The sequence below is a fragment of the Drosophila ananassae genome, chromosome 2L (genome assembly GCF_017639315.1).
Source record: "Drosophila ananassae strain 14024-0371.13 chromosome 2L, ASM1763931v2, whole genome shotgun sequence".
NCBI lineage: Eukaryota > Metazoa > Arthropoda > Insecta > Diptera > Drosophilidae > Drosophila > Drosophila ananassae.
Window position 1 is genome coordinate 20541442 of NC_057927.1, and position 20240 is coordinate 20561681.

At 44.2% G+C, this 20240-nt stretch overlaps 5 protein-coding genes across 6 annotated transcripts; 3 read left to right on the forward strand and 2 right to left on the reverse strand.

Moving 5' to 3' along the window:
• The first annotated feature begins 457 nt into the window (after positions 1 to 457).
• LOC6501542 (peptidyl-prolyl cis-trans isomerase sig-7) lies at positions 458 to 2511 on the forward strand. Its single transcript, XM_001955413.4, has 2 exons — positions 458 to 2086; positions 2146 to 2511. The coding sequence occupies exons 1-2, from the start codon at positions 543 to 545 to the stop codon at positions 2465 to 2467; spliced, it is 1866 nt and encodes a 621-aa protein (XP_001955449.1). The 5' UTR covers positions 458 to 542; the 3' UTR covers positions 2468 to 2511.
• On the reverse strand, positions 2480 to 3231 carry LOC6499039 (complex III assembly factor LYRM7). Its single transcript, XM_001955414.4, has 4 exons — positions 3101 to 3231; positions 2906 to 3049; positions 2762 to 2843; positions 2480 to 2697 (listed from the first exon to the last, which is right to left on the reverse strand). Exons 1-4 carry the CDS (start codon positions 3119 to 3121, stop codon positions 2531 to 2533), a joined length of 414 nt encoding a protein of 137 aa, XP_001955450.1. The 5' UTR covers positions 3122 to 3231; the 3' UTR covers positions 2480 to 2530.
• Positions 3232 to 3562: 331 nt separating this feature from the next.
• Positions 3563 to 10997, forward strand: LOC6501543 (protein Lilipod). Of its 2 annotated transcripts, XM_032455351.2 has the most exons (9): positions 3563 to 3696; positions 7059 to 7183; positions 7284 to 7423; positions 7481 to 7711; positions 7812 to 7880; positions 8986 to 9494; positions 9558 to 9789; positions 9848 to 10004; positions 10856 to 10997. In XM_032455351.2, exons 1-9 carry the CDS (start codon positions 3622 to 3624, stop codon positions 10881 to 10883), a joined length of 1566 nt encoding a protein of 521 aa, XP_032311242.1. In that variant the 5' UTR covers positions 3563 to 3621; the 3' UTR covers positions 10884 to 10997. The 2 variants fall into 2 exon arrangements, with proteins under 2 accessions (XP_032311242.1, XP_001955451.1); XM_001955415.4 differs by lacking the exon at positions 10856 to 10997 and having other exon boundaries at positions 9848 to 10784.
• Positions 7813 to 8854, reverse strand: LOC6499038 (tetratricopeptide repeat protein 12). Its single transcript, XM_001955416.4, has 3 exons — positions 8356 to 8854; positions 8183 to 8305; positions 7813 to 8133 (listed from the first exon to the last, which is right to left on the reverse strand). The coding sequence occupies exons 1-3, from the start codon at positions 8754 to 8756 to the stop codon at positions 7914 to 7916; spliced, it is 744 nt and encodes a 247-aa protein (XP_001955452.1). The 5' UTR covers positions 8757 to 8854; the 3' UTR covers positions 7813 to 7913.
• A 210-nt stretch (positions 10998 to 11207) lies between the features above and the next one.
• On the forward strand, positions 11208 to 17444 carry LOC6501544 (methionine--tRNA ligase, mitochondrial). The gene is made up of 6 exons (XM_001955417.4): positions 11208 to 11421; positions 11490 to 11770; positions 11909 to 12331; positions 12393 to 12657; positions 16367 to 16564; positions 16953 to 17444. The coding sequence occupies exons 1-6, from the start codon at positions 11328 to 11330 to the stop codon at positions 17411 to 17413; spliced, it is 1722 nt and encodes a 573-aa protein (XP_001955453.2). The 5' UTR covers positions 11208 to 11327; the 3' UTR covers positions 17414 to 17444.
• Positions 17445 to 20240: the final 2796 nt, after the last annotated feature.

Below are 20240 nucleotides of genomic sequence, written 5' to 3' on the forward strand. Positions count from 1 at the left end.
TTGTATTTGTTTTAAATATATACAATTATATATATAAAAAATATTCTTTGAATTATAGCCCACTACTGTACTATAGCCCTCAAACTGGAGTATTTAGCTTATGGATGCTTTGAGCTTATGGAAAAAGTTAAAAATCTGTAATTTTATTTTATAAAATTTAGAATATATATAAAAAATTTACGCTAAAGATTTTTTTTGCTACTCACAATTTAAAACATGTAAAATGGTTATATTTTTAATTATAATTATGTAAATGTCTTTGGAAAATAGAACCCAATGGAATTGGAAATTTGGTAGCCACTTTAGCAACGATAACGATAATTTGTATTTATTATATTCTAGTTACGTTTTTAATGTTTACTAAATAAAATTATTATTATTTTAGGGCTTAAATATATATAATATTTATTTGTGGCAATTGGAACTGGTTTAGGTGAGGAACCAGTAGATAAAAAAAACCCTTTACCAACACTAAAAGAGGCGCATTGTTTTGTGTTTATGTGCCAATTTAGCCGATTCGGAATTATCTGTGGGATTTCACCATGTCGGTGGTGATTGAGACCACTCTCGGCGACCTTACGGTCGACCTGTTCACTAGCGAGAGGCCCGTAGCCTGCATGAACTTCCTGAAGCTGTGCCAGCTCAAGTACTACAACTTCAACCTATTTCACACGGTCCAGCAAGGTTTCATAGCGCAAACCGGCGATCCCAGCGGTGCCGGCGATGGCGGATCCTCCATTTGGGGAGTGGTGGAGGGGCCCCATAAGCGGTTCTTCGAGGCGGAGTCTCTACCGCGGATCTATCACTCCTCGCCTGGAATGCTGTCGCTGGTCAGTGCCGGCAAGAACTTGGTGGGCTCTCAGTTCTTCTTTACGCTGGGCGAGAGCCTCACTTCTTTGGACGGTGCCCACTGCGTGATCGGAGAGGTTGTGGAGGGACACGAGGTGCTGCGAAAGCTAAACGATGCTATAGTGGACGACACTTTTCGGCCTTACCAGGACATTCGCATCACTCACACCGTCGTGCTGGAGGATCCGTTTCCAAACCCACGCGGCCTGCAAGCCCCCAGTCGATCTCCATCGCCGAATCCCGAACGCTTGAAGAACGGTCGCATTGCGGCCGATGAAGATATTGACGATACTGGCGGCAAGACTCTGGAGGAGATGCAGGAGATGCTGGCGGAGCGAGAGGCCAAGGCTCGCGCCACCATACTTGAGATTGTGGGGGATCTGCCGGATGCGGACATGGCACCACCAGAAAATGTGCTCTTTGTGTGCAAACTGAACCCAGTTACCACGGACGACGATCTGGAAATTATCTTTAGCCGATTCGGTGTGGTTAAGGGCTGCGAGGTGATCCGCGATCGCAAGACCGGCGACTCCTTGCAGTATGCCTTTGTGGAGTTTGAGGACCAGAAGTCTTGCGAGGCTGCCTACTTCAAAATGGACAATGTTTTAATTGACGATCGCCGCATTCATGTGGACTTCTCGCAATCCGTGTCGAAGGTAACATGGAGGGGCAAAGGACGTGGCGTTGTTGGAGCCGATGGCAAGCTGGACTTTGACAATTTGCGAGACAATAACGACCGCAAAGATTATAACAATGGCAGAGGAAGATCGGATAACCACAGAGAATCCAAAAAGTATGAAGATCTAAGAAGTAGAATGAGTTCGGCGGAGCGACGCAAGGCGAGGGAGCAGCGGCATCGGGATCAGAAGCAGCAGGATGATCGGAACAATACCCGTAGGCGATCAAGATCCAGAGATCGCCGACGATCATCGTCCAGAAACCCGAGGGATTACAATGAAAGAAGACAGAACTCTGATCGGGAGCAGAGGAGTCGTCGTCGCTCTAGTTCTAGGAGTCGCAATGACCGAAAACTGTCATGGTCGAAAAATAATACAGATAAAGGACGTTCCCGATCAAAGGATCGAACCGAAAGACGTCCTGGATCCAAGGGTAGAACGGAGCAAAGGCCATACCAAGCCAGAGATCACCGTCCAGATAGGTTTCCGCAGGACAGAAGACGACAAGAAAATGAAGGCAGACAAGTCACCAGAAACCGGGATAAGTCCCCGGAACCAAGGTACCATTCATGAATTCTCATTTTAAACTCTAGTTTTTAATTTAATTCATATTTTACAGACATCAAGCTAGACGCCATGAGTCCAGAGATCGGGAAAACGGAAAAAATTCAAATCGAAACAGAAGCCCTGAACGGAAACGGCAGGCTTCGGACTCAGTGGAAAGGAGAAGCAAGAAGAAATCAAAGCGAGCAGCCAGCAGCAGCTCGGAATCCAGCGACAGTTCCTCGGAACCGGATTCGACGTCCTCAGATAGTTCTGAAGATAGCTCCAGCAGTTCCTCCTCCTACGAACGCAGGAAGCGCAAAAAGTCAAAGAAGTCCAAGCAGAAAAAGTCAAAATCCAGCAAACACAAATCGAAAAAGAAGCATCATAGGAAATAAAAATAAACACCATTCTGAAATGGATAAAACGATTTTTACTAAAGCTAAATATTTAAGAAAGTTCTATTTTTTTCGCGCCGCAACTTCAGCTTCCAGAGCGGCCATGGCTGCTCCCCCACAGCAGCCCTCCGAGTTTTTGGCGCCACCTCGCCTTCTGGGTTTCTCTATAATCGCGTCCGGATTAAATACCACATTATCCAGTCGAGTCGTCTCCGGCGTGATGCGAAGTTCTGTGGAGTTATTACAAAATTAAAACTTTGGAGAACATTCGCGTTTATATAACCGACTACTGACCATAAACATCATCCGCCTTCTTCTCGGCTTGGATGACATTCGTGCGCAACTCGTGGTCCACATCCTGCGCCAACTTGATCATCTGTAGATCGTACAATATACATATAAGGATTAAGGATAACCACATATTTATTTCATGTTTACCTTTTGAATCTCATCCTCGTTTGTTTCGCCTCGATTTTGGAGGAACGATTCGTTGATTTTAAGGCGTCCCGCCGCCAGTGCGTTAACATCGCCCTGAAATACATATTGACGCGTACGATGGAGCTTCTTGAAGGCACTAAGTACCTGTAAAATGATAATTTAACTAATTTAATTCGAATTTAAAGAGAAAATTACCTGGCGCCGCAAATTGGACATGGTAACAGATGGTAAACAAAGTGTGACCAGCTCACGGTGTGGCGGAAATCGCCGCAGAGGCTAGCCTTTTTTCGAGATTAATTAAGTAGGTGGAGTGCCACCACCAGCTCAAAATTAAGCAGATTTTTTTACGGAACGGTTGCGGCGCGCATAAATATTAGAAAAATAGAGAGCAGCCCACTGGCTAATCGGGACTAAAGAACGAAATGCGGCTGCAAATAGTTGTCAAAATTGTTTAATGGTGGTGTGCGATCGGCCCGCAACTATTTTAATTCAGAACGACGCGCATAACAACATCTTGGCTACCGTCGAATACCGTCTCAGAAAGTGAAATTCAATTTTAACCATATAGCATAGGAATTTTGAAACGCTACCAGTCGTCCGTCAGTTAGTGATAAATTTTGAAGTGTGCATGCATTAGTTTAGAACTGGGATTGGGAAGAGAGGAAACGGCCAACAAGCTGGCTACTAGTGATAAACTGTCCTCGTTCTTCGGGGCAATGGACGAGGAGGAGGAGGAGGAAGTCACCGATCTGAAGCTGCAATTGTTCCATAATACAGTACGCGAGCACATTGTAAGTAATCCGTAATCCGAAATCTGAAATCTCAGTTACGGCGTCACCTTCATCCCCTGTCCACTCCGCCAAGCATACAATAACAAAAGTGAGCCAGGGAGCAGCTGCTTCTGATTGTTGTTTTTCTAACTGTACCTCCGTGGAGGGGGGTGTCTCGGAGGGACGAACGTGTGCGTGAGAGTCTGTGCGAGTGTGTGTGTGTGTATGTGTGACGCCTCGAATTCCACACACTTTCCAGATAAACAGAAATCAGTTGGCCTGGCCGAGCGAAATTTATTTGTTTATGGTCTGTTATCAGAGCCAGAATCGGAGCCAGCCTTTGGAGCGCCTGCGTCGATATCGGGAGAGGAAGAGGAAGTGGGAGAGACAGCCGAGGCCACTCTCCTGCACTTTCTATTCGGCAGAAGCTGCAGAAGCTATCACCCATACGGGCACAGATACAGCCCCTGCTCGTGCCAATACCCACACAGACACCTGTTGTTAATCCGCAAACTCATAATCGGAGGTTCGACTTGAAGATACTTTGTAAGAGGAGCTAGTGCTGATAGGAAGGAGACTTAGTATATAAGTTAAAGATTCTTCAGTTCTATAGCTTATAAGGTTGTTTATAATAAGAATTATGTTTAAGGATATCTAGAACTTTGTCTATCTTCCTCTTTTGTATCTGAGATGAAGTATCTTAAACCCAAAGTATCTTAGATTACTTAACCTGCCAGCACAAATCGAAATTAAATGCATTTAAACAAAAAATTTGAAACAAAAGGCAACAAGTGAAAGTGCTCCCCCCGAGAGCTACTATTTATAGACATATTTTGTACAATTTTGAACATAAAACAACCTGCAGGTCGTAGATGTAAACTTGTTTGTTGCGCAAACCACCAAGTTCTTCTTTTTCTCGAAAAAAGGCCAACACTTGCAGACCGAATTTCAAGTGCACGGCCCGTGGTCACGATTCTGTTTCTTCCACTTCCACTGCCACTGTCTGCTGCGACTCTGAAGGTAGTGTCTGCTGTCGTGACCGGCTGTTGGGAATTGTTTAAATATTCGCCGACGAGGCGTTAAATACATTTGAAAATGTTTGCATAAATACGAGTGGGTCTGCGTGTCTTCTCAACGTCTCTACCGCAGGTTTCGTTGATAGAACGGCGGAGCTGTCCCAACCAGAAGTCCAGGAAACGAAAACTGGTTTCTGGCACTGGTTCTGGGTGCATTGCATTGCCGAAAATTGAATAATTCCCTCCGAATGTGGGTCAGAGCACGACTACGTGACAGGGCCACCGCCCTTATACATTATTCAGGAGCCTAAAATCGAAACCACTAACACTGATGGGTGGGAGGGACTCCCACTGGGACTACTCCTTCTTGGGCTGTAGATACATCTTGTAGATACACAGCCACCCGATATGCAGTTGCCCCATTTTCAAAACACATTTTCATTCCACTTAAGGTAATTAAAGCTACAGATGCGAGTCTAGCCTGCTACACCCTTGCGGGCTATGCAAAAAATACAAATATTTCAGCCCATTCACCGGCAAGAAAATAATAATAAACCGAAAAACCCGTCTGACAACCAATAACCGACAGACGCCTCCTTCTCTGCGCCTCTTTCTGGCTGCACTTTGGCGGCTGGGCTATTTATAGCCAACTTTTAATGGGCGTGTTGTCTTCCACTCGAGTTCATGTCAAGTCATTGACTCGGCCGCCGGTCGCCTACGATCCAAAATGCAGTTGAGGTTGGCCAAATCTCTTGGAGCGTGACAAACGCTTTCAGTTGCACCCTGAACTGGCACATTGGTTGGCTTGGCCATTGATAAGCTTCCAGCTCGCACACTCTTGAAGTGGAAGCTTATTTTTATTCAGGAATGCCTTCTGAGCGGCACAAGATGCGCATATCACCGAGTAGTTGTCGCCTACGTGTTCCAAGTTCACTATCAACACGTCACAGAACTATATATAGAACTATATGTATATAGAAACAAAAGACAGTGCGTTTCACAACTATAAGATATTAAAGTTCGCCCTAGTCTCTGTCTCTGCTAAGCTCTTGAACCGCATTGTATGTGGGTTCTACCCTGCTCTACACTCGGGTTCTATAAATAAACGACACAAACTGTTGATAGCGACCGATTTGCGTCTCTGTTTATTTATTTTTTAATATTTGAGATCATTTTTTGTCGAAATACAGCCGAAATGGCCAAGAAAACTGTTCAAATATTGTGAGAAGTCTGAATCTGAAGGTTGCTCCATATGGTGGACTTGAGTCCTCAGAGTTCTGCAAATAATCGAGAATAATTTGATTTAATTGAACTGATCAACGGCCGACAGAAAAGTATCTCACAGATACCACTGCCCACATCTCCAGTAACAAAGAATAACAAACTGTGCTGTGATGGGACGCAAAAATGAATTAATTGTTTTTTTTTTCGCTCTTTCTAGGCACAACACGAAAAGTATCTTTGTTAATGATTTATTTGTGAGTCTATCTATTAATGTTTTGTTTTGTTTTCGCTTTTCGCCTGCCTGGCCCCCAGTGCGCAGATATGACGTGTGCCGACTGATTGGCATCAACTTCGTGGCCAGAAACTATTCATGTTGGTCCACAGAGCTGATGGGAAAGTAAGATTTCAGTTCTGCCCCTCTTCAACACGAATGGAGGAGGAGGTGCTGACATTCAATTGGCTTTATATGGCCCTCCTAATCGGTCTGGTTCTTATCAGTGATTTGGTTTTGTCGTCGGCCACTGATAAGCCTAATTTCCGACCTTTGTAGCCCAAGAGGCAGCTCGATTAGTCTCATAACTAGCCATTATTCATCAGATTCTGTTTATTTATCGTAATATTAGTTTATTATTATTATTAGTGGGGAAAAAGTGTCGGGAAACACATTAAAAAATGTGTCACAACATCTGTCTTTTGAAAATACATATTTTGGAACCTATTTTGAGAGAATACTGAACCGGAAATTGAAAATATATTCACGACAGAAGCCAAAGATCGAATCTCTGTGCCAATATTTGTAAGATAAGGCCCTGAACTAGCACTTGAAACCCTTCAAATTGAGTTCCTCTAAATATATCAGCATATATTATCAGAGTCTAGTATCGAGAACAATTACTTGTGTACATTAATTTGAATTTATTTACTTTTCTGAAAATGTTTTCGGCTGATGTAGACCCAGTTGGTCGCAGGAATATGTATTATTTTAAACAAAACAATAGAAATGCGAAATGCGTGGGTGTCTGTGTTTATTTTTGACGTTTGTGGGGGAAATTGTATTACGAAATGGGTACTAAACTAAGCCATCTTAATCGAATAATCAGTAGAATTAAAATTAATCTTTAATTCAAACTCTTACTCTTTCAGATATTCCTACTGTTGATCATCTTGTTGTATCTCAGCTCGTATGTGGTTGTATCTCGTTTTCGGCGACGCGATCGCGACGATCTCTATTCGAATGACGAGGACGAGGTGCTGGTCTATCGCATAAGGTAAGGCACTCGCCGGTGACCAGGTGTGGAGTCAACAACCTGCCTGCCACTGCCAATGCCAATAATGAAACTGAACTCTTCTCTTCTCCCCCCAAAATAGCTTCTGGCTCTGCACTTTCACACTGGCGGTGGCTGAAGGGGCTGCCATGCTGCTGCCAGTGTCCATTGCCAGCAATGAGGTGCTGCTGCTCTATCCGAACAGCTACTATGTCAAGTGGCTGAATAGTTCCCTCATCCAGGGTAAGTTTGTAACAAATATTTAACTATCTAATACTAATTAAGCCTAATTTGTTTCAGGTCTGTGGAACCATGTGTTTCTGTTCTCCAATCTGTCGCTGTTTATCTTCCTGCCCTTCGTTTACTTGTTCTCCGAATCGACAGGATTTGTTGGACACAAAAAGGGCATCCTGCCGCGCGTCTACGAGACCTTTACAGTATTTATGCTTATGGCCGTTATTGTTCTTGTACTAACAGCAGTTCTAAGTGCAGTCTTTGGCATTGAAAAGTTGCAATTCTTTTGGTTTCTAAGTGAGTAGCATCCCCACCCTCTCATAGAGGCTTGTCCGGCACTCCCCCTTTTTAGAATCAACGATTGGAATCGCTAATATCCGCTCTTCATGCTTCACAGATTTGGGCAGTGTTCACCTTCCGTTCCTTTATTCGTGTGTCTCTTTTTTGGGCGTCATGCTAATGCTGAGTGAGTATAAACTATGTACTAAAAGTGGGTGTACTAATTGTCTTCCGCTTCCATCTGCTTGATGTACTTGTCGATGTAGGCCAGCTGAGTGGGATTCCTCTCGCGTGCTTTGGTGATGCTCGCCTCGTACTCCTCCACCTGGTGGAGGTGCTTGTGGGCATTGGCCTTGTAGAGCCAGGCCCGCAGATTCGAGTCCTGCAACTTGTCCACCACGTGCTGACAATCCTGCAAAGCTCGCTTGAAATTCCGTAGCCTGAAACAAGAATCATTAGTTTGTGATCTCAGAAGTGCAAGTAACTTACCTAAGATAGCACAAGGCGCGATTGTTGTAAGTTATGGCGCTGTCCTTGATCTTTTCAATGGCTCTGCCGTAGAGGAGAATTGCCTTCTCCAACTTATTGGCCCGAAAAGCATCGTTGCCTTGCCTGAAATGATAGCCTTTAGGAAATGCCACCAGAGATGTGATTACTCTTACGCTCTAAGCATCTCGGCTTCGTACTCGCACTTGGCACGGGCCTCCGCTCTGTCGTTGGCATCCCGCTCCACCTGCTCCATGAAGCTCTGCTGGTTCATGGTCTTCGCCTCCTTCTCGGCCTCTGCCTCCAGGGCCTTCTTGTTGATCACCGTGCGATTCCCAGTCACCTTGAGGCGCACATTGTCCACATCGAGGTTCTCAAAGTCAACATATTCCTTTACTTTGTCAATTTTCTTCTCCAAATCCGGATCCTCTGGAGCGTCTTTGTTGTCCAGAATATCCTGAATCTTCTTCAAAGTAGCCTCGAACTCGGTGAAATCATCTGCGTCCTTCGGATTCAGGTTGCAGCTCTTCAGAGTGGCCTTCAACTGGTCCACATTCATCTCCTCCTCGCCAGCCATAATTCTTACTTTATCGGCTTTGTTGTACGTCTTATTGATGTGCTGTTTGAATATGTTCTGACTCACTCCGGGGTTCTGACTGCCACAAGCCAGATCGGAATTCCAGAGTTTACTTGGATGCTATAGCAACCGAAGTAAACAGACTAGGGGAAGCTTCTAGAGTCTAGATGTTCCAAAAGGGTGTTTTTTTGTTTAATATTCAATGTTAACCTTTTTTGTTTCTTTGCAGTCTGCACCCCTTATGGCTTTGTGCGTCTGTTTGGCGTTGTCAACCAGGTGCTGGTCCGTCCCATGCTGCTGCGGGACGTGAACGAGGAATTCAGCGCCTTCTACATGGAGGAGGCGAGTGTCAAGCGGAAGCTGGCCCACCTCGAACTCCAGAACGTCAGCATCGCGGACATGGCCAATGGCGGTCGCGTGGGAAACGGCCTGGGACGCAGTCGACCATTTCAGCCGGTGCCCCTGCTGGAGCAGTCGCAGGCACATCTCTACCAGCGGAAGGCGATGCCCAGCGACATGGGCGAGCAGCAGTTGCTGCTGAACGAAAGACTGAGGCAACTGGACAGCGAGCGCAAGGAGCTAGACAAGCTGCGGAAGTCGAGCACTTTCCAGCGTACCTTCGTTTACCCGCTGGCCATGTTGCTGTTGCTCTTCTTCACGGGAGTAACTATTCTCCTTGTTGTGCAGAACACTCTGGAGCTGCTGATTGGCATTAAGGCTCTGCCTCTAAGCACGAGGGTGAGTTGTGTCATTTAATTGTATTTATGGCCCTTATCTTATTAATATAATTGTCTATTTTAGCAACTCACGCTGGGCATCTCATCACTGTCGAAGCTAGGACCCTTTGGCGCTGGATTGGAGGTGTGTCTCATCTTCTACCTGGGCGCCACCTCGGTTGTGGGCTTCTACAGCATGCCCTTCATGCGGAATGTTCGGCCGAAAAGGCGGGAGACTTCGTTGCCCCAACTGATGCTCAATTGCGGTTTTATGCTGGTCCTGTCCTCCGCTCTGCCGCTTCTCAGCAGGATCATAGGTAAGGATACCCATATAAATCTTGAGATTGCCTTTGAAACGTTATCCTGTTATTTTAGGCATTACAAACTTTGACTTGCTGGGTGACTTTGGAGCCATTGAGTGGCTGGGAAACTTCCAGATTGTCCTTCTATACAATTTGGTCTTCGGCACCACCACGGCCCTGTGCCTGGCCAACAAGTTTACGGCGACGGTGCGGCGGGAGCTGCGAGCCCGGTTAGTGGAGAACTATGTGCTCTTTACTAACTACATGAGCTTCATCAACTGATATTTGTGCAAGCGTCGCGACAACGCGTCTCTCGTCAGGCCCAATCAGTGCGCCCACCACCTGACCAGACGCCTTGTCGAGTCGCCGCTGCAGAGCCTGACTAGTTTATATGCCAATTATCGCAACCTTAGTCGTAAGAGCAGTCGCAATACCACCGCTAGTCGCAAGGCAAACGAAATGAACTGTTGAGAAATAACTGAAATATTGGAACGGGCAGCTAAAACAATATAATATACCTTTACATATGTTATATGATCACGAGTAGTTGTGCAGAACTGATACTGATATTTAAATGTTGCGGTATTAACTGTTGTGCTTAATTGTTTCACTTTAAAGAAGAGTATACATTATCCCGATATATATATGTATCCCAAGATATAGGCATTCACAGAATTCTCGCAGTTAGTTATTGTGTAAATAGCGAAGTGAAAGTTCAGTCGCAGTCAACGTTTGCCGTGTAGACCTAGGTCCTAGCCTATATTATTTGTATTTTAGTCTCTTTTCGTTCAGAGTCTAGTTCTTAATTCCATTTCATACATATGTGTATTTGTGAGTTATTTATTTAAGATTTTAACAATGTTCCTTAAGAGTAGCGCACCGACTGAGGCGCCTTCATTTCATTTTACCACAACTCTATAACACAATATTCACGAAATCACACACTTACAAGCGTCTAATACATATGTGATAAAATATAATAAACAAAGCATTTTACTAACTCATCGAAATGTCATGGCTTTTCTTAATTAAAATTGCAATAAAATATTAAAAATTGGTCTCGTTAAACTTTCAATTTCAGCCTTACTTCGATGTTCCTACTGGCATAGTTGCCACGCCTACGAAAGGGAGTTTAAACGTTTAGAGTTTAACAACTTGGCTGTGATCCATTTTTTTTTAAGCGAAATAAAAAGAATAATCTTAATCCGATGATAAAAACTTAAGTTTATTCTCAATTTATTCAAACTCAAATTGAAAGTATTTCCCAATTGCATGGGTCGAAAGCTTGTCTATTTGGGAGATTAATAAATAATTACTTAATTATTTATTGATATAGTATATATTTAATATAAAAAACTTCTAAGTAAAATAACACATTTTATTTTGAATTCTATATTCACCTCACTTTATGAGAGATGGGTAGCACTGTTACAACAGCTGTTGGCTAATTTATAGGCAGCACTGTTTGAACAGCTGTTCAATGTTATAAAATAGCCGGCTACAATTATATTGTTTTTAGGTCTTAGTTTTGTATTAAAACAGAAAAGAAAATAATGTTAATAAGAAGAATTAAGTGCCTCGGATATCTGGGAGCTCGCTACAACAGTTCGCACTTTGTGACAACACCCATTTTCTATGTAAATGCAGGCATGTAAATTTGACTTTAATCAAATAGGAAGTTGTGTTTTGTTTATCAAGTAAATTAATTGGTTTAGCTCCCCACATTGGCCACTTGTACTCGGCGGTGATTGCCGATGCCCACTGCCGGTACCAGAGACTAAAGTATCCGGAGAGGAAGGTCCGGCTTTGTACGGGAACCGATGAGCACGGGACCAAAATCCAACAGGCGGCGGCACTTCATAAGGTTCCGGTGGCCACATACTGTGACCAGATTTCAGAACGCTACCGGGAGGTGTTCCAGAATGCCAACATACTGCAGGATGATTTCATACGCACCACGGAAGAGCGCCACAAGCGAGCAGTGGCTCATTTTTGGGTAGGATCGCCGGATTATCCTTCTTTGGATGAGAAAGATATCTATATTCGATTTCCCATCATTTTCTAAAGTTTTTTAAGGGTTGAATGATACTATTTACTATCCTTGTCCTATCCTTATCCTAATCCTTGTTCTTAGCGCACCCTGAACTCCCGTGGACACATCTACTCGGCTGCCTACAGCGGCTGGTACTGCGTTTCCGATGAAACCTTCCTGACCGACTCCCAACTGAAGTTGGACGAGGCTACGGGTGCTCGCTACTCCCTGGAATCTGGCCATCCCGTGGAGTGGACGGAGGAGACCAATTATATGTTTCGTCTCTCCAAGTTTCAAGACGATGTGATTCACTGGGTGAAGCAGGAGGCTCGCATCCGCCCGGCCAAGTTCGAAAAGATCCTACTGGACACACTGAGTGAACCCCTGCCGGATGTGTCTGTCTCCAGACCCTCGAATAGGGTCCACTGGGCCATACCGGTGCCGGATGACTCCTCGCAGACGGTCTACGTTTGGCTGGATGCGTTGGTCAACTACCTCAGTGCCTTGGGGTATCCCGACGAGGAGGTTTGAAAGCTATGAGCCCCTTTTGAGCATCTGCCGATTAATTCTCACCTTGTTCTTTTAGTACTCCGCCTTCTGGCCACCGGCACAGCAGATAATCGGCAAGGATATCCTCAAGTTTCACGGCATTTATTGGCCAGCATTCCTCATAGCCGCCGGCCTCCAACCTCCTGGGCAGCTGTACGTCCACTCGCACTGGACCGTCGACGGACAGAAGATGTCGAAGAGCAAACAGAATGTGGTCAATCCTGTCCAGGCAGCCGAGCAGTACACGATGGAGGGTTTGCGATACTTTCTACTGCGTGAGGGCGTGGCCCACAGCGACGGCAGTGAGTAGACGAATCGAACAGGAAACCGCGAGCTCCCTTTGATGTCTGTGGATTGTTCACTTTGCGGTGTGTGGCTGTGGGTGGGTCTGGCATGCCCTGTGGTTATTCAAATAGTTTTTCCATCAAATTATCAACCTGAACGGCCAGGGGTTTGCTGAGAAGTGTTCGCATGTGAGTGGCCATCTGTCGTCGTTAGTTTTACGGCAATGACTATGGGACTATGGGTATGGTTACGGGTACCTTTGCTTTAATTTGCATTTCAATTTTATGCCCGAACTGCCAAACCAAACTGAACCGAAAAAGGGAAAAGTTTTCGGTAGCTGCTGACTTTTGTTTATTTGCCTCGAAAGTTTTTGTGTCTAGAACTTGCCGGGCCGAAGATTCCGGTGGCATTTGCATAAGAGTTGGCAAACTTTCCTCGTCCGGGGGATTTTGCCAATTGTCTGACAGATATGATTAGGTTCCCCATTCGAGGTACGGGTTATCGAAAGCAATTATCACACTTGACTGGCCTGGCGGAGTGTCACTGTTTGATTGATTCCCCAAACCTTTTTGTTTCCGTTTTCAATTTGCATAAAATCAGATAATTCCATCCCCTCCAAAATCCAAAACATCCCCACTGGTTTGGTCTTAAAATTTAATTTTCAATTATTGCTGACTTTGCTTTTCCGGCGGATTTTCCAGACAGCCTGGCCTGGCCTGGCTGCTTTTCATGTTTGCCTTTATTCAATTTGCGCTTGTTGATGTTTCTCTTTTTAATTTTTTTTTTTTTTAAGTCCTACTGCCTTGCGGCTAATTTAATTGCATTTTTATTGCATTTGGCGAAAAACCATAAAAAAATATTGAAATGAAAATGAAAATGTCCAAACTGCTGCAGTGCGTCAGCAACGCCGTATTATTAAATTACATGAACATTTCGACGTGGCGTTGCCTCCTTTTTGCATATTTTCGGGTCCATGAATCATTTATGCGTGGTGGCAGCGGATAAATTTACTATAATTCGCCCCAACTGCCGTCCATTAGGCGGGGAAAAAGAAAAAAGGACATCTCTTATTCACAGTCGGTCGACAATTCGATTCGGGCGATGGAAGAAGGCCCTAGGTGGAGTCCGTTTTCATAACAGCATAGCATCATTAAACGCTCAAGTTTTCATTGCAGGCCAGGAACCAGGAACTTCCGCAACACAGAAATTGCATTTTCAATTTGACGCAATAACAGCTTCTGGAATAGACGAAGGACATGCCGGCAACATCTGCGGTTCCCTTCGGAAAAAGTTGCAATGGCAAATGCAAATAAGGACGGTGGTGCAGGCTGATGCAATAAACTTCCTTGGGGCGTCACTCAATTTAAAAAATTTTAATACTTAAACTTGTCGCCGATGGCTCTGAGATTTGGAATAGGACAGGCTGACAGCCCACCACTTCTGTGGCTTGTTCGAAAAAAAAGTTTTCTTCAAGGTCCTTAAGGGTTTTAAACTCCTAAAAGTTAAGCTCTCCAAGCCCGTGGAAGCTTAGCCCCTTTTAGCCTTTAAAGTTCAACCTCATTAGATTTTTTCCACCTTTCGCTAAAGAGCTAAAAAATATGCAATCTGAATATAACCCATACGCCCTGTTGGCCCTGTGCTGTCTCCGATTTTACTGAGACCGGCTTGCTGCATTTTTGATGGCAACACTTGTGCTCCTTCGCCTCCACTTAAAGCCAAGTTCTGCCGGAGGACACTGCAAAATTGTGTCAAAGTTCTGGGGCGAGTTCTTCAAGTTGTTTAAGGTGTAGCAGTCGCATTCGAAGTGCAACTCTTGGGGCACGTAAAAAAGTATTATTTATATTACGGCCGGGAAGAGCGCCAGCATTGGTCCAAGGGCCGGAAGATGCAACACTCACATTGCACACCATCTCCCCCCTGAAGTTACGTTGCAACATGTGTGGAAAGTCGTGCTGTACACGACTTCCTTGTTCCCGTCGGCAGGATCTTTGCTTTTTTGCTCTGCTTTCAGTTTCTTGCAATTTGTAGCTGCTCACGTAAGCAGTTAAGAGTTGGACCGGCTCGGGTAGCAGGTAAGGCCAACCACCCACTCCACCCAATACAAAATACAACACGTTTTGCGGCCCATTTCGAACAATTTCATTAGAAAGCCATACTCGATTGGCAGTCGGGGGTGGGCTGCTAATAAAGTTTGATGCAATTCACATTGGATTTTTGGCCCAAGGCTGCCGAGCGATGCCAATGCCATCAAAATTCAATGAATTCAAAATGAAAAGGCAGTCGACCCAGAGTTCGGTTCAGTTTTCTTTGGTAAGAGTAGCCATCATGTTTCTTATAACTTAAAATACAAATAGCTGTAGGTTTAGGTTAAAAATGTGAATTTAAATAGTATTTCTGACAAAATTGACTAAATATAGTTTAATCTCTCAAGAAAGGAGTACCAAAAAGTCGCCTATCCGAAAGAACCCTATTCCTAGGTTGACATAAATTTGATTTCGAGAAAAGTAGCATCCATGCATGGCAACTCAACTCAACCCGACACTTTTTCATTTGCATTCCGGTGACGAGCAGACTCCTCTCCTGTATTTTTTCTAGTCGCGGAGCAAATTAATGTTGCAGGCAACACTTTTTGGCAGTTGAATTTCCCCAGAGATGGGAAAGGCAACTAGAAACCTCATTTGACAGCCATGCAGGTGAAACGGGAGCCGAATGGATAAAGTTTCCGAATGCACAAAGAAATGTGCTTGCTGTGGAAATTATTTCTGGCTGGGGTTTTATTTCAATTTCGAAATCGGAATCGGACCATCCAAATGGCTGAATTGCGAGCCGCTATAATTGCCAGCCAACAGCAATTAGCCGATTATTGTCTTAGCAGGCAGTGCTAGTTTTAATTACCATCAGGTTGCAGTGGAAAATTCAGTTTTGGTGTCTCTGCAACATTTTGTGGCATGCCGCATTATAGATTTAATTCCCAAAATGGTATCATTCTAAACATTTCTTGTCTAGCCAAACTGGAACACCAAAGTATCTCCGCTTTAACCAAAATAAACTGAAATCAGCGGTTGTCTAGTTAACTATTTTGCGAACTTCCCCGGCGAGCACATCATTATTATTATACTTATAGTCGGATCTGGTCCTTAGACAGACTCACAGCTCCATCTCCTCCATTCAATTCAATTTCCCCCGGGCGCAGATCCTGCAACTATTAGCACAGCTTAAATCCTTTCGTGTTCAGCTTTTCTCCCACAAAGCCACCTGCAGCAGCATTTGTGTGTTTCGCCAAGGAAGATGCGAAGAGCTGCTTGCTGCCAGATTGTTGTTGTTAAATTATTCGGATTTTATCTTGTCCAGCTTTTTATTTATCTTCTTTTTTTCTGGGCACCCCGAGAAACCCTTGACTCGAGGCTCTCTCCCTGTTTCCGCCGTGCTAATCCCCTTAATGGCCAGTCGGTCGTATGGCGAATTTGTGAGCGACTGAAGCCGCTTAAGGAGCAAGTTAAATGGAAGATGAAAGTATCACTCATACGCTCGGCGTGTCATTCATACTTTGTGACGGAATTTATCGTTTCTTGGGCAGGTCAAGCAACTCTGCATAAGTCCTACTACTTTGTTTCAACATTGAAAACATAATTAAATTTCCAAGAATTGTTTTTCGTGGCATAACTTATTATCTCGCTAGAATTTCTTTATCCAACTGACATGTTGTCTGCTCTCGTTTGCTTACAGACTACAGCCACGTGAAGGCACTGCGCATCCTTAACTCGGAGCTGGCAGACACTTTGGGCAATCTGCTGTCCCGTGCCTGCGCCAAGACCCTCAATCCCCGCCAAATCTATCCGTCAGCCCAGGCCGAGCATTTGGCGGAGATCCTTGGGAGCCTGGATGCGGCCAAGCGCCTGCAGGAGTCGCTGCTGCAGCTGTCAGGTGAGTGGAGGGATCTGGATTGTGCTGGGCTCTAAATGGAATGGAGTGTAGTGGAGTGCAGTGGAACGCTACTTTGTCATTTTAATATTTAAGCAGTCATGCTCGAGCTGAAGTGGCGCTCCATCCCGAGATGGAGCTGGTTTATAATCTGCATTTGCGCCTGCATCCGCATCTGCCTCAAGCTCTTCCGGCCAATCACCGGGTGGTAAGAGCACTAGAGAATGTGGCCAACCCATAGTCTTCAAGTGGGCCTCATTGTGGTTTCTCCACTTGAAAAAAATTAGAGTTGTATCTTAGAGCTATACTCTAGTTGCTGTGCAATATCCCATCCATTTTGTGATTATGCTTTCATATTTTGTTCCAAGTGTTATTATTTAATATTTTTCAGAACGATGCGCTCAACATTACGAGAGCAATCACTTCCACTTGGTGGCCGACACTGCAATGGCGACTCTGCATGCGGCCAACAACTTCTTCGAGACCAGCCGGCCCTGGGAGCTGAAGAAAGGAGCGGCGGGCAGCAACGAGCCGCGCTTGGAGACCATAATCGCCATGACAATGGACGCACTGCGACTCTGCGGCATTGTCCTGCAGCCCATAATTCCCCAGCTGGCCACGCGGCTGCTCGATAAGCTCAGTGTCCCCGCAACGCAACGTGGCTGGAATTATTTGGCCGAGAGCTTTGCCAACACCGCCCACCATGGCGGCAGTCGTCAGTTGAATGAGCAGAGCAGTGCGATGTTGTTCCAGCGGATTCTTGAGGAGAATCGGGAGAAGGAGGAGCGCAAACCGCAACCAGCCAAGCGGAGTAAAGCCAAGAAAAAGGAGCGCCGCGAAACAATGTCCTGAAGTGGCCATAATAAACTGATTCCGAAGTCAAGCCAACAAAGACATTTATTTCTGAAGGGGGCTTAAAAGCACCAGTATACAAGACGCTTTAAAATTAACTATTTAGATGGGGATATAAGCTTAAAATATTTGTTATTTTAACGATTAAGACTGCTCCCTAAAAATATTTATAAAATACTTCAAATTTGATTTTTGAAAGAGAAATTTTAAAGGCAGTTACTGGAGTAACTGACTGTAAACTAGTGTAAACTGGCCAAATCAAAAACCCAGGCCAAACAATTCAACTTCCTTGGGGACTCTCTCGTTCGCCAAGTCTCATTAAAATCCACTTAATTATGGGCAGGAAGGAAAAAGCGACGCCGTCAGCAGCCACGCTGCTGTCTCATATTCGTTTGTAATTTATTACGCGTAATTGAAGTCAGCATCAGGTGGCGAGGATGGGGCCGTTATTTATAGCCTTCAATTGGTAAACAGGTTGAGGGCATGCCACCAAGCCACTGGGCCACCAAGCCAGCCAGACTTTTATTTGTTAATTTATTTTAATTTCCCGAGCCCCGAGACCAAAAAAGCCAACATAAAAGGGCCAACGAAGAGCATAATCAAAACAAATGGCAATGTGGCTCTCAATCTAAGTAGAAATGCATGTAGCTATGGAGGATACGGTGGATTTGGCGGAGTGCGAAGGGCCAAGTCAAGTGCAACCATTAGAGTCAATTGCTGGCTGGCCCAGAGGAGTAGACAAAGCTGATTAGATTACTCGCTAGCCAATTTCAGATCCAGTTTGGTTTTTCCCATACACTACATAGAAATAAATTGAAAAAATAAATGGAGTTAGAAAACTACAGCAAAAAGTTTATAAAAAAAACCTACATTGATAAAAGAAACTGTATATTTATTGCCTGGATATTGAACTTTATACCCATGACCCCAATAGTTATTTATACATTTTTTTGCGGTGTAAAGAAAATAGTTTAATTAAGATCTCGCACACACAATTCGAGCTTATAGAGGAGGCATCAATCAAGTCTCAGGTCCAGAAGTCGAAAATTTGTTGGCCAACAGTGTGCAGTTTTACTTTACTATTTACTCTGCTCCATCCAGTGTGTTCAGTTGATTGCGCCTGAGTGGATGAAATACCCGCCACCATCAGCTGCAGGTAAACAACAATTTAACTCCGTTCTGGCGCAACCCGTCCTGCCGGAGACCCAATCTGGCAATTAGCCAGCCGAAATGTGCGGGCTTTTGGGCCCGCTTACCTTGCAATTTGCTCTGCGGCCTAAAGTTCGAGCGATGCTGGCGCTAATGCGGATGCTCATGAGGATGTTGCTGCAGACACTTTATCGAGCGCCTGATAGGATAACGCATGAGATGGAGCCCAGGACATGCTGACGGACGGGGAATTTAGTGGCCAGATATGCTGCATATTCCCAGGAACAATTTAATAGAACCATGGATGGTTAAAGTTTGATTAAATTGAAATTGATTGAAGGCTTTAATGGGAAAATATAGATTATTTTTACCTATGGTTGATTTATGAATCTCGACACAGCTTCTCTACAAAATATTCTCATATTTCTGCCTAACATGCATAACATCTCTTCCGAAAAATAAATCCTTAATTACAAAAGCCGATTGTAAAGAAGAGAAAACAATGAACACATTTTGAAAAAAAAAACTAGATTTTAACGAGAATCAATTGAAAATGTTTTGATGTAAGGCATGCAGCTCAGAGTCTGGGCTTTGTTTTTCTTTTCTTCTAGGAAGCTCCCTCTATTTGATCTGCAGCAGGGCGTAATTGAATATACAACCGGGGAAAATTTAATTTATATGGCAAGCGAATTAAGTTGACGGTAATGAGACAGCAGAACAGGAGAGGAAAACAGGCAACATAAACAAGCGCATTAACATGCTTGACTTGTAAAAAGTTGTTAAGTTTGCATTTTAAATGAAATTATGCAGGCTGCGTCCCGGCCGCGTTACTCTTTCTTCGTCGTATCCCTGGAGAGGGATACAGGTAATAAGGTTAATGATTCACTTTAAATGCTGCTCAAACTTGAACGCAAAACCTAAAGTGGTCCGGCTCCGGCCCCTGTTGTTATTGCACAGGATGCTGTTCCTTGTTGCGGTAGATGTTGCACTTTGATTAATTACAAAGTTGCTCGATGGCCACAATGGCCTTTGTGGAGATTTCCGTCGTCTGTTGGCCACTCACCACTCAGCCAATGCATAATTAAATTTTCCGGAAGGCCACGTGGCGTATGCGCAATATTGTAAACGAATTAGCCTGCGTCCAAAGTTGTTGCCACTCGCTTTTGCTTAAGAAGCGGGTTCGTGGCCATCGAAATTGAATCGCTTTGAGCTGCCATGGATTTGATATTCGGATATTCCGGTCCATCAAATAACATGCATTTCGCATTGATAAACGCTAAGGAATTTAACATTCTGGTTCGATTCTGGTTTGGGTTTTGGGATATTGCTTTCAAAGGCTTTAAAGCTTGAACTTAAACCAAGATTAGGCACCAAACTCCCCAATTAACTTGCATAAATAATACATTAATTTGAATGAATCACAAGAGCTAAGGAAGGCTAGTGGTTTCCAGTAACCGCTCAAAACCAGAGCTAATGTGCCACGGCAATAGTTGGTTTGTGAATCGATTTAAATATGCAAATATCACAACTCACGTGACTATAAATGGAATAATGTTGCAATGTGCAAATTCCGGTTAACTAATTCAGTAAGCCAACTCGAAAGTGTTTAATGATTCGATGCTGGAGCCATATGTTCAATGCAAAGTTTAGTCAGACTGACTAATTAAATTACAACATT

Bases quoted from the DNA above. Each gene is read 5' to 3' on its own strand.
- LOC6501542 (XM_001955413.4), top strand. From the start codon at position 543: ATGTCGGTGGTGATTGAGACCACTCTCGGCGACCTTACGGTCGACCTG. The intron at 2,087-2,145 runs GTACCATTCATG...CATATTTTACAG, and splicing joins GATAAGTCCCCGGAACCAAG to ACATCAAGCTAGACGCCATG.
- LOC6499039 (XM_001955414.4), bottom strand. From the start codon at position 3,121: ATGTCCAATTTGCGGCGCCAG. The intron at 3,050-3,100 runs GTAATTTTCTCT...ATCATTTTACAG, and splicing joins TGTCCAATTTGCGGCGCCAG to GTACTTAGTGCCTTCAAGAA. The intron at 2,844-2,905 runs GTAAACATGAAA...TACGATCTACAG, and splicing joins ACGAGGATGAGATTCAAAAG to ATGATCAAGTTGGCGCAGGA.
- LOC6501543 (XM_001955415.4), top strand. From the start codon at position 3,622: ATGGACGAGGAGGAGGAGGAGGAAGTCACCGATCTGAAGCTGCAATTG. The intron at 7,424-7,480 runs GTAAGTTTGTAA...AATTTGTTTCAG, and splicing joins GAATAGTTCCCTCATCCAGG to GTCTGTGGAACCATGTGTTT. The intron at 7,881-8,985 runs GTGAGTATAAAC...GTTTCTTTGCAG, and splicing joins GGGCGTCATGCTAATGCTGA to TCTGCACCCCTTATGGCTTT.
- LOC6499038 (XM_001955416.4), bottom strand. From the start codon at position 8,756: ATGGCTGGCGAGGAGGAGATGAATGTGGACCAGTTGAAGGCCACTCTG. The intron at 8,306-8,355 runs GTAAGAGTAATC...CTATCATTTCAG, and splicing joins GAAGCCGAGATGCTTAGAGC to GCAAGGCAACGATGCTTTTC. The intron at 8,134-8,182 runs GTAAGTTACTTG...TTCTTGTTTCAG, and splicing joins CGCGCCTTGTGCTATCTTAG to GCTACGGAATTTCAAGCGAG.
- LOC6501544 (XM_001955417.4), top strand. From the start codon at position 11,328: ATGTTAATAAGAAGAATTAAGTGCCTCGGATATCTGGGAGCTCGCTAC. The intron at 11,422-11,489 runs GCATGTAAATTT...TAATTGGTTTAG, and splicing joins CATTTTCTATGTAAATGCAG to CTCCCCACATTGGCCACTTG. The intron at 12,332-12,392 runs GTTTGAAAGCTA...TTGTTCTTTTAG, and splicing joins TGGGGTATCCCGACGAGGAG to TACTCCGCCTTCTGGCCACC.